The sequence below is a fragment of the Schistocerca piceifrons genome, chromosome 1 (assembly GCF_021461385.2).
Source record: "Schistocerca piceifrons isolate TAMUIC-IGC-003096 chromosome 1, iqSchPice1.1, whole genome shotgun sequence".
NCBI classification, from domain to species: domain Eukaryota; kingdom Metazoa; phylum Arthropoda; class Insecta; order Orthoptera; family Acrididae; genus Schistocerca; species Schistocerca piceifrons.
The window spans coordinates 700,367,906-700,380,014 of record NC_060138.1 but is presented as its reverse complement, the minus strand read 5'-3'; the positions used below and the strand labels follow the sequence as shown (position 1 = coordinate 700,380,014).

General features: G+C 39.0%; 1 protein-coding gene across 4 annotated transcripts in view; it reads right to left on the bottom strand.

The window, feature by feature from the left end:
* LOC124710318 (4-trimethylaminobutyraldehyde dehydrogenase A-like) overlaps nucleotides 1-12,109 on the bottom strand; it is a 203,434-nt gene that overhangs the window by 23,129 nt on the left and 168,196 nt on the right. For all 4 annotated transcript variants that reach the window (XM_047240915.1, XM_047240914.1, XM_047240918.1 and 1 more), the window contains exon 8: nucleotides 11,268-11,494. In XM_047240915.1, coding sequence (XP_047096871.1) covers nucleotides 11,268-11,494 — 227 coding nt within the window. The remainder of the gene's footprint in view (nucleotides 1-11,267; nucleotides 11,495-12,109) is intronic.

Here is a 12,109-nt window from a genome sequence, read left to right as displayed (position 1 = left end):
TATTGGTATGATTATCAATCAGCTGTCTACCAGAATGAATGGCCACCACCAAACTGTAACCAAGTGGAAAGTGGATCACCCTGCACCACAACATGCACCTGGTTTCAATAGCTCCTTGATTTCAATGGCTGCTTAATTTCAATGGCTGCTTCACAATCTGCACTATATGGATCCTTCCTCCCACCAGCAGCTTTTCTGAACTGCATGTACAGGAGTTATCCTTACAATACTTTCTCCACTTCCAAAATTATGCTGGCCTCAACCTGCAATAACTTATTGCCCCACACCCTTCACCCAATAGTTTCTGGCCCCTCTGTCCTATCACCTCCTCCTAGTTCATGTCCCCTCACCCTCATTGTGTGCCACTCTGTCAGTGTACCTACCTATCTTTACCCTCTCTGATCCTCTCCTTTTCCATTCCCCCCTCCAATCCCCCTGTCCCCCAAACAGCCTCACAATACTGTGCCTGGCAGCCTTGTGCTGCCATCTTCTGCACACTCTGTGAGACAGCATTCTTCTCTCCCTCCACATGTACCCACCTCTCCCTCCCCATGCCCTGTTCAATTCCAGTTTATTGCTTTTGTTCAATGCAACAGATGCAGTCTGTCTGGAGCAGCCACAGGTAGCAGTCATGTGTGCATGAGATGTGCATGTTTGTGTGAATGAGTTTGTCTTTCCTTTTTTTGTGAAAAAGGCTTTGGCCGTAAGCTCAGTGTGTAACAGTCTTTTCGTCATCCATGTCTATAACTCAACATATTTTCTTTATGGCAAGTAGCAATTTATCCTTTTCATAACTGTCTTTAACACAATGCTTACACATAGCGCAACGGTTCCAGAATAGATAAATCAAAGTTTGGACTGTCATTAGCAGTTGCAAGCCTGTTGGGTCAGCTGCGCAAACCCTTTGTACTGAATTTGTATTACTCTTCAATGCTGCCATGGCTCTCTTTTAGGCATTTTGAATACCTTACAACTAAAGCTTTCTTCTGACTTTCATTTTCTATAATACAGAGCTATTTATGAGTCACTACTTTGTAATTTTCAATTTAATAGCATTTTTCACCAATTTATATTCCAGCAAATAATTTTATTGTCTCACTTTGCTCCTAGTAGTGTTCCACATGCTCTTTACAATGACCTGTTCCATGCTACACCAATTTATAACTTAACACAAAGATAATTTGTAAGGCACGATCTCATAGACAGAACAAATATTGAGTGACAAACACATACAGACATCATCTGACAGTCAGGCAGCAGCCACTGGCCAAGACAGAGCAACAACAGGGAAGTAAACGATTTTGTGACTTTTATGAGTTCCTAACCAGGAGTGAATTATATAGTTTCATCTATATACTTTGGTAGTTTTGTTTTGGAATTTCTGGATGTTAATTTAATATTCAATAGACACATTCTCACATTTTTTGTTTATGTCAGAAAGTAACCAATTTAGAGACATTTTACAAATTCATAACCAGGAGTGGATTACTTAGTCTAACCTGTGAGCTTTGGTAATTTAGTATTTGAATCTCTGTGTGTTAATCTAATTTATTAGACACAGTTCTTGCATTTTCTTCAGTGTCTACAAGAGGGTTTTGTAGTGTGTGTCAACAGTTATTTCTGTTTAGTGCAGTTTTTATCATCTTTAGTATGGATAGGGACTGTAACTGCTGCGTGCGGCCACGAGCTGAGTTGGTGACACTTCACTCTCAGCTAAAGGCTATGTTGGCTTCGGGTGAACAGCTTGAGGCTGCAGTGGATGGGCATCACTGTTGTGGACCAGTTGTGGGATCCAATGGACATCCAACATGACCCACAAGTCCGCCAATCAGTCCGCACCGGCAGCCAGTCCAGTTACTGCTCGCATTGAGGTTGACCATTCTTCCGTGGTCAAGTGGGAGTTTGCCTCAGTGTGTGGTAGGCTGTGAAAGACTTCTCAGGGGGGCTGAACATAAGGCTTGCCCAGTTAGTCTGGCAAGCAGTTTCCAGGTGCTATCTGTGGCTGACAATGTCCCTCAGCCAGATGTAGTCACAAAGAATGGTATTATTTGCAGCTCGGAGATCCGATGTTAAGCGTGTTATGTGGTCCCTTAAGGGACATGGCTGACAAGGAGGGGAAGAAAGCCAATGTGGACTCTTTGTGCATAACAAATGTTGAACAGGTTCTTCTGGATGCCATGAAGAGCACAGGGTGCAGCCAACTGCAGGTGGTGGCTCATGCTGGTACCAATGATGTGTGTTGCTTTAGATTGGAAGAGATTCTCTCTGGTTTTGAGAGGCTATCAGAAGTGGTAAAGGCTGCCAGTCTTACTTGCGAGATGAAAGCAGAGCTCACCATTTGCAGCATAGTTGACAGGACCGATTGTGGACCTCTGGTTCAGAACCCAGTGGAGGGTCTGAATCAGAGGCTAAGATGCTTCTGCAACTGTTTAGGCTGCAGATTCCTGGACTTGCACCATAGTGAGTTTGGGTTTCAGGTTCCACTAAATAGGCCAGGAGCCCACTATGTGCAAGAAGCAGCTACACAGGTAGGAGGAGCTCCAAGTGCTAATAGACAGCACTGATGGTCAAATCTTTTGTAAGCACTGGAAGCCGGCTAATGCCGGTGGTAAATTTAGCCAAAATTTTTGCGAAGGACCTAATGGTGTTCAAAAAGGATAGGCTAAACACAGTTGGTGGTGGCATGTTTGTTGCTGTTAGAAGTAATTGATCTTGAAGCGAAATTGAAGTAGATAGTTCCTGAGAGTTATTATGGGTAGAGGTCATTCTCGGCAACCAGAATAAAATAATTGGATTGTTTTACCGACATCCCAACTCAGATGGTACAACTGCTGAAAGGTTCAAAGAAAACTTGAGTCTAATTTCGAACACGTAGCTGACCCATGCAATTATTGCTGGTGATGACTTCAATTTACTCTTGATGTGTTGGCAAAAATACATATTTAAATCCACAGGTATGCATAAAATATCATTCAAAATTGTGCTAAACACAATCTATGAAAATTATTTTGAGAAATTAGTTCATGGGCCCACTCACGTAGTAAACAGTTGTGAAAACACACTTGACCTCTTAGCAATAAATAATCCAGAGCAAATGATGAACATCGAAACAGACACAGGGATTGGTGAACACAGGGTTAATGTAGCAAGACCGAACACCACACAAATTCACTAAAAAAAAAATTCAAAAATGCAGATAAAAATTCACTTGACACCCTCCTGAGAGACACTCTCCACTCCTTCCAAATTAACAATGTAAGTGTAGACCAGATGTGGCTTGAGTTCAGAGAAATAATATTGACAACAATTGAGAGATTTATATTAAATAAATTAACAAAAGATAGAGTTAATCCAACATGATACATAAAACAGATCAGAACACTGTTGCAGAAACAATGAAAAAAGCATGCCAAATTTAAACAACTGCAAAATCCCCAAGAATGGTGGTGATCTTTTACAGAAGCTCAAAATTTAATGTGAACTTCAATGTGAGATGCTTATAACAGTTGCCACAACGAAACTTTGTCTTGAAATGTGGCAGAAAATCCAGTGAGTCTCTGGTTGTATGTGAAGTATGCTAACAGCAAGACACAACCAATGTCTTCTCTGCATGACAGCAATGGAAATACTATTGATGGCAGTGCTGCTAAAGTAGAGTTACTAAACACATGTCTTCTGAAATTCCTTCACCAAAGAAGATGAAGTAACTATTCCAAAATTCAAATCAAGAACAGCTGCCAACATGAGTAACTTAGAAGTAGATATTCTTGGAGTAGTGAAGCAGCTTAAATCACTTAATAAAAGCAAGTCTTCCAGTCCATATTGTATACCACTTAGGTTCCTTTCAGAGTATGCTGATGCAATAGCTCCATACTTATATTGTGTTTGAGCGTTATGAATTACCTCGGAGAGAAGTCTACTGACACACAGTAAACACGGATTTAGAAAACATCGTTCTTGTGATACACAACTAGCTCTTTACTCACACGAAGTTTTGAGTGCTATCAACAAAGGAGTTCAAATTGATTTCATATTTCTAGATTTCCAGAAAGCATTTCACACCAGAAAGCTTTTGTAATCGAACTGTGGGCTCATGGAATATTGTCTCAGCTATGAAAATGGATTCGTGATTTCCTGCCAGAGAGGCCACAGTTCATAGTAATTGATGGAAAGTCATCGAGTAAAACATAAGTGATTCCTAGAGTTCCCCAAGGTTCTGTTATAGGCCCTCTGCTGTTTCTTATCTATATGAATGACTTAGGAGGCAATCTGAGCACCCATTTTAGGTTGTTTGCAGATGCTGCTGTCACTTATCATCTAGTAAATCTAGTAAAATCAATTGAAAAAAGATTAAGATAAGATATCTGTAAGGTGCAAAAATTGGCAATTGATCCTAAATAAGGGAAAATGTGAGGTCATCCACATGAGTGCAAAAAGGAATCCATTAAACTTCCATTACACAATAAATCAATCAAATCAATATGCCATAAATTTAACTAAATACATAGTAATTACAATTATGATCAATTTATATTGGAAAATGTTGTGGGGAAGTTGAACCAAAGACTGTGTTTTATTGGCAGAACACTTAGCAGATGCAACGGATCTGCTAATGCTTGTCTGTCCTCTTTTGGAGTACTGCTGCAGATAGGATTAATGGAGTATATCAAGAAAGTTCAAAGAAGGACAGCAGATTTTGTGGTATCGAGAAATAGGGGAGAGAATGTCATGGACATGACACAGGGTTTTGGTGTGGACAACATTAAAACAAAGACATTTCTTTTTGCAGTGGGATCTTCTCACGATATTTGAACCACCAACATTCTCCTCTGAAAGTGAAAATATTATGTTGGCGACACAGGAAGAAATGATAATCATATAAAATAAGGGAAATTGGAGATCACATGGAAAGGTATAGGTGTTCATTTCTTCTGCACAGTGCTTAGGACTAGAAATACAGAGAATTATTGTGAAGGTGGTTAGATGAACCCTCTGTGAGGCACTTATGTGTGATTTGTAGAGTAGTCATGCAGGTGTAGATGTGTTATGGGCCCAACCATTGTTTACGCATTATTAGTCTTATAGTTATTAGTGATTCAAATTTGTTGGTATTTTGTCACACAATGAAGCCTAGCTAGCAAGGGAATAAATTATTTTCATTCATCATATTCAATGTTTTGGGAAAGCCTTCTACTGTGTCATTAATGACCTAAATAATTAAAACTGCACCAGTTCCTTATTTTTTCATGCTTAGCACAATAATTTTAGTGCCTCACTTTGCGTCCTAGTAGTGCTCCACAAGCTCGTTCAAGTGACAGGGGGCTTAAGTGTTGTGAAACATACTGATACAAGATATACTTGGGCATGGGCCTTGGAATGCAGTGTCATGGCTTGAGGTGCACTTGGGCTTGGTCACCAAAGTGTTAAAAGCATTCCCAAAAGTATGTAAAAAATAATGTTCCCTTTTATGTACAGAATGCTGCATTAATTAAGGTATTACTTTCCAAACAGATATAAGCATATCATTGTTAAGCATCTTTGAAAAGAGATGGCAATAAGGATATGAATACCTACATTCGATTTACGTCATTAAGTTATTGCATAAGAAAAATATATGTGCAGTATGTCTGAGGGCCATATTCCATCTACCAACAATAAAATAAATGTGGACTAATATTTAACTCTTTTTGTAAATACGATAATAACTAGATTTCACTGATGATCAACTGCACTGATGGGAAATTAAACAGCCATAGTCCGATTTCAGAGATATTACTGCACTGTTACTTTCATTCACACTTTCACTAAGAGAAAGTTTGCTTTCTTTTTAAGTCACACAATAGCACCACATAACCAGCTCAAACTTTTTAATATCTGATTATGTGAATCATAATGTACGATCAGAGAAGATGCATCTTTGTGACATTTACAGTATAACTGGTGAGTGGTTTATGCCTTGTTTAAGGAACATGATGCATAAAAGTAATTCCAGTAATTCAAGTGATTTACAGAGACAAATCAGTACAATGGGAAGAAATTACAAAGGGTATGCTATAAATTTCATAACAAATCCTTCATTAAACCTCCTGCTATACATGGATGAGCTTTTGCTTGATTTATAGCAAGAAGAAGAGCTAATCAGTTTTGTTAATAATGGAAGTACTATACATTATCAAAACAAAGCAGCTCTAGCTCAGGAAACAGAAAAGAATACTTTTGTGAGTGGAATTAACTAACAAATAAATAAATTCATCTGAGAAGCTATGTGAATCTGCACAATAACCAACATCTCCAGAATTCAGTACAGCTGGCAGCAAGAGCACACCATTAGGTGGTCAGGTACTGAACAGGTTGGCAATACGACAGGATTAATACAAATAAATTGTTCTTATTGTACTATCTTCATGTGTCAGCTTTAGTTTGGTAATAGACTGGTTAATAGCAAATGCAGTGCATACTGAAGGAGGGAAGATTAAGGATTAATGTCCCATTGTCAATGAAGTCTTTAAAGATAGAAAAATGATTACTTTTCACAGGAGCCATTCAAGCATTTTCCTTAACCACTTTAGATCTGGTAGTCCAGAGAGGGATTTGGATCACTGTTCTCCTCAATAAATATCCAGTGTCTTACTGTTTAGCCACTTCACTCAGTCAGTGCAGATTGATTTTTGTGAGACTAGTAAAATAACAGGAAGCTAATGACAGAAAACTAGGGTTTAAGGAACTTAAAGAAATTCAGGAGTTATCTGTGTGCAACTAAGAGTTATACTAATAAAATTAGATGAAGAAGAGTTTATGAGAGATTACAATGCGCTAACAGAGAAAAGATGACAGCAGAGAAAGAAATGAATCAAAATTTATAGCAGTAGATGCAAATAGGACATGGTCACCATACTGCAAAAATGTGCAGAAGTATTTTAATTTGAATCAGGAATAATGAACAACTCTGAATGCATAATAATAAAAGCTTACCCAGCACTTGTGAAGAACAGTGCCACATGACAAGACACAAAATGAATGCCAGATATGGCATTACAGGGCATTCCATAATTTATTATAACAACTGAATGCATCAAATAAGCAAAGTGGATGGACATGTTTGCATTGTAACTGCCACTAGATTAGTCAATTGAATAATACTGCCCCAGAGTGATCAACGAGAGAAGTGCAGAAGAGCAATTACAGAATTTCAAACAGATGTATTATCTGACCAGCTTCAGCCTCATCATTAGTTATTGGTTGATTAAATTTTTTGAAGAAAGTAGAAAGTACAATGCATTACTTCTACCAGTTGATGGTGTCAACCTTTGGGGTAAAAAGAGTCAATTTCCACACCTCTGTGAACACTGAACCAAGTACTAGGATAAATGCTCTTGACAAGAATAACTGTATATATGGATGCTATCTTAATAAAAACAAATATGTGTGGAAGAAGAAGGAAGGAACATTAGGGTCATTAGAGATGGAGCACAATCCGGTAACTATCTTGGGCCTTGCCTTTACACAATTTAGGGAAACTATGGAAAACTTAAATCTGGGTCACCACACAGGGATTTGAACATGCATATTTTCAAATGAGAATCCAGTTTCTTAACCAATGTACCAACTCACTGGGTAGATACATGGGAAGAGTATCTACAAGCTATTGATAACATGTCAGAAGTTTTCGGATAAAGTGGCATTATTGTAAACTTTAAAAATTGGAATGTTCAAGGAAACACTTAAAATTTTAGGACAAATATGCCTTCAAAGGGCACTTAAACAGGCACTGCCAAATTGGAGGCTACTCAAAATTTTTCAAAACTACATTGCAGAAACACAATTAAAATTTCTTTTATACTTTTTTAAAGTATTTGTTGCTTTTATCAAGATTTGTGGATGACTTAAGTTTAAATAATCTGGCACCATTAAAATTATTAAAACGAGTTCGCTGTTGCTGCAGGACACAGAACAAAATGCAGCATTTGAAGTTATAGACAAGTTTATGTCAAGCACTGACCTTTTACTATGCAAAATTGTCAGATTTTTATTTAGGAATCAATAACAAAGGGTATAGAATTAAAAAAACTATACTAGTTGTCTTCAATTCACAGGAAGATAGAACACCAGACTATTAAATTAAAAAGTAATTATTGACATTTTTGGAAATGCATTGTATCCTATAACAGAAAGTTAAGCAAATACAGTCGTATGAGGTTTCGAAAATTTGAACATTGTCTCCCAGGAGACATATAATTTAGAAAACAAACCAAAAGTCATTATTTTCCCTGATTTATTGCAACTTAATGCATAACAAGACGACCAAACAAGCATTTAGATAACAGAAATTTGACTTTGAAATTAAATATTTCTCTTGTAAAGTCAATAGGATACTGGATGCTCTATCGCGACAACCTTCAGCCTTAAAAATTTTGAATGGCACACAACTCACTGTAAAGGAAACTCAAATTAGTTTCATCAAAGGATTTTAAGGGGAGAAATATGTTCTAAAACCATTACAGAGTAGTTTATTTTCTCCATATCACTGAAGACTGGTTTTTGTGTCAACAGTTGAAACATCTTTAATTCCTTGCAACAGCTACTTTTTTTTTTCTTAGAGCATGAGCAGTTTTGGAGTATAAAATTTCATTTTCAAATGCTCATTATTGTATGTTAATTATGGTCAAAAGAAATTGTGAAGCATTCAAGCACAAAACCTGGCATCTGTGTCTGAAGCATGTGTACATGATTATGCCTATCACATCATAAAAATGAAACTCAGCTGTATGTCCACAACACACAGGTTATAAATAAATGATGCTTAAGCCAATTCTACTACACATTCATATATTCTGTGTCAGATGTGAATACTATTTGGTCAGCAATATGAGACTAAGACCCAACTTCTGCTGCTAATATGTATTAAGTATTGAAGATGCATACTCTAATTTGTTCAATTCTAGATTGTGACTTGTCCTCTGAGTTACAGAGAAGTCTCTTTTTTTAACACAATTTATTTCCAGGCATTACTTAGCCTTCTGCCCCCCTCCCCTCATCCCCTTCAATTATATTCTCATCAGTATGAGCAGAAAAAAATTCAAAGTGACTTCAAAATTTATGTAAAAGATTTTCATTTCTTATTTCCAGCAACTGCTTCATAATTATATTCCCATTGTTATTCTTGTAAATCCTTCTTTATTTTATCCTTATTATCTAATCCTAAATGGTCAGAATATTGGTAAAATGTTAACAATAGTGGAAACTCATCCAGGATGGAATAACAACAATATGGAAAGTAGACAGGCACAACAAAAAGATTGCTATACATGTGAGCGTTCGGCCGAAAAGCTTTCTTCTAATGTATAAAACACCCACGCATTCATGCAAGCACAGCTCTCTCTCTCTCTCTCTCTCTCTCTCTCTCTCACACACACACACACACACACACACACACACACACACACACAACCACTGATTCTGGCTAGTGAGGCCAGACTACAAACAGCTGCACCTGATGGGAGAAGCAATAAGGAGGAGGCTGGGATGGGGAGGGGGAAGGATAGCAGGGTAGGGTGTAGTGCTGCATGCAGGGCCATGATGGGGTCAGGACAGTGCTGTCCAGGTGCAGTTGGATAGTTGGGGAGGGGAGGGGAGAGGGGAGCAGAAAAGGAGAAAAGCAGAGGAGGGGGAAAAAAGAGAGACTGGTGAGAGCATGGGTGAAATAAAAGGCTCTGTAGTGCTGGAATGAGAGCAAGGAAGGGGATAGGTGGGTGAAGAACAGGGACGAGTGAAGGCTGATGCTATGAGGAGGGGTTGAGAGGACAGGGGGGGGGGGAGGGGGGGGGGGTTACAGGAACGTAGGGTGTATTGCAGGGAGAGTTCTCACTTGCGCACTTCAGAAAGGCCACTGTTGGTGTTGGTGGGAAGGAGCAAGACAGCACAAGCTGTGAAGCAGTCATTGAAGTGAAGCACATTATATTGAACAGCATTTTCAGCAACTGGTTGGTCCAGCTGTCTCCTAGCCAGTTTGTTGGCAGCCATTCATGCAATTGGACAGCTTGTCAGTTGTTGTGCCCACATAAAACATAGCACAGTCTCGTTGCAATTTGGTCTGTTGATCACGTGACTGCTTTCACAGGTAGTCCTGCCTTTGATGAGTGGCTGATGCTTGTGGTCAGACTGGGCTAGATGATGGTGGGAGGATCTATGCGATGATCTTGCAGCTAGATCTGTTACAGGTATATGAACAATGAGGCAACAGCTTGGGAACAGCGGTAGAGTAGAGACAGATAATGATATTGCATAGATTTGGTTAAAGGCAGAATACCACTGAGGAAGGGATGGGAAGGATACTGGGTAGGATATTCCTCATTCCAGGGCACTATGAGAGGTAGTTGAAACCCTGGCAGAGAACGTGACTCATTGCTCCATTCCTGGGGTACTGAGTCATGAGAGGAGTGCTCATTTATGGCCAGATGATGGGACTGTGGAAGGTGGTAAGTGACAGGAGAGACAAGGCACAGGAGATCTGTTTTTGTAAAAGGCTGGGAGGGCAATTTTGGTCTTTGAAAGCCTCGTTGACACACTTGCTATATTTGGAGAGTTGATGTTGACCTCCACCTCAAGTTGGCTGCATCAGTACCTTGCTCCATATCAAATCTACCAACCACCACTGGCACATCCACTTGGCAGCTACTACCGATCCCATACCAAGAAGTCCCTTCCGTAAGATCTAGCCACTCATGGCAGTTGCAACTATAGTGTTGAACATCCCTCTCCAAATATACCAAGGATCTCACTGAGGACTTCAAAGACCGAAATTACCCTCCCAAAATTGTAAAGAACATGAGTCACCTACCACCTTCCATATTACCACTGTCCGACCACAAAGGAGCACTCCTCTCATGACTCAGTAGCACCCAGGACTGGAACAGCTGAATCATATTCTCTGACAGGACTTAGACTAACTCTTTTTTGTGCCCTGAAATGAGTAATAAAATGGTTCAAATGGCTCTGAGCACTATGGGACTTAACATCTGAGGTCATCAGTCCCCCACAACTTAGAACTACTTAAACCTAACTAACCTAAGGACATCACACACATCCATGCCCGAGGCAGGATTCGAACCTGCGACTGCAGCGGGCGCACGGTTCCAGACTGCAGTGTCTAGAACCGCTCGGCCACTCCAGCCGGTGAAATGAGTAATATCCTACCCAGTATCCTTCTCACCACTCTCACAGCATAAATAATGGTATGTAAATAATATTAAATACATGAAGAAACGTACCTAGTAAAAACACCTCCCGCAAGTCCATAAGGTGTTTTGTTTGCTCTTTGTACAACTTCTTCCTCTGTTGAAAATGTGAGAAATGTCATCACAGCACCAAACACTTCTTCTTTCACAACACGCATGTCATCATGACAATTAGACAGAATACAGGGAGATACAAATATGCCATTATCTAATGGTGCTGGTAAACTGATTCTTCTTCCTCCACAAAGGACTATTGCACCCTAAAACACAAACAGGTGACGTAGTGAGAATGTAATGACTGAAAAATTGTACCCAGCTCCTAACTGGTTTATAATACATGAATTAAAGTCTCTCATTTGTCAGTCAATATTTAGTACATTCACATATATGATTTACATAATTTTTGTATGAAGAAGTCAAAGAAATGTTATCAAGAATTTTCAAGTATCACGTACTTTCCAACATTAATCTACAAATTTTGAATCTTTGTGGTCCAGTGTGCAATCTGATGGCACTCTACAATTTTTTCAGTATTAGTTCTACAGCCGGTCAGTTACCTACACAACCAGTCTTCCCAAGATTTCCTGTTCCAGGGTGTGAGCATTTCATTGTTGTTGTATCATTTCATGTTCAGTTCTTTCACTGCATTTGCTAATAAATTCCACAAGCTTGTGCTACAGTTATAGCATGAACACATTAACCTTATATCAGCAATGGAGTGGCAGGGAAGGACTGTCAATCAATATGATATTTCTGCTGAAATGTACTCATATCTGTAATAGCAATGAGAGGCTTTTTCAGTACAAGGTATAAATGACCCACACGATGAAAAATTTGATAGTGGATTACAGGGCGCTGACTCTTTCAAAAATCAT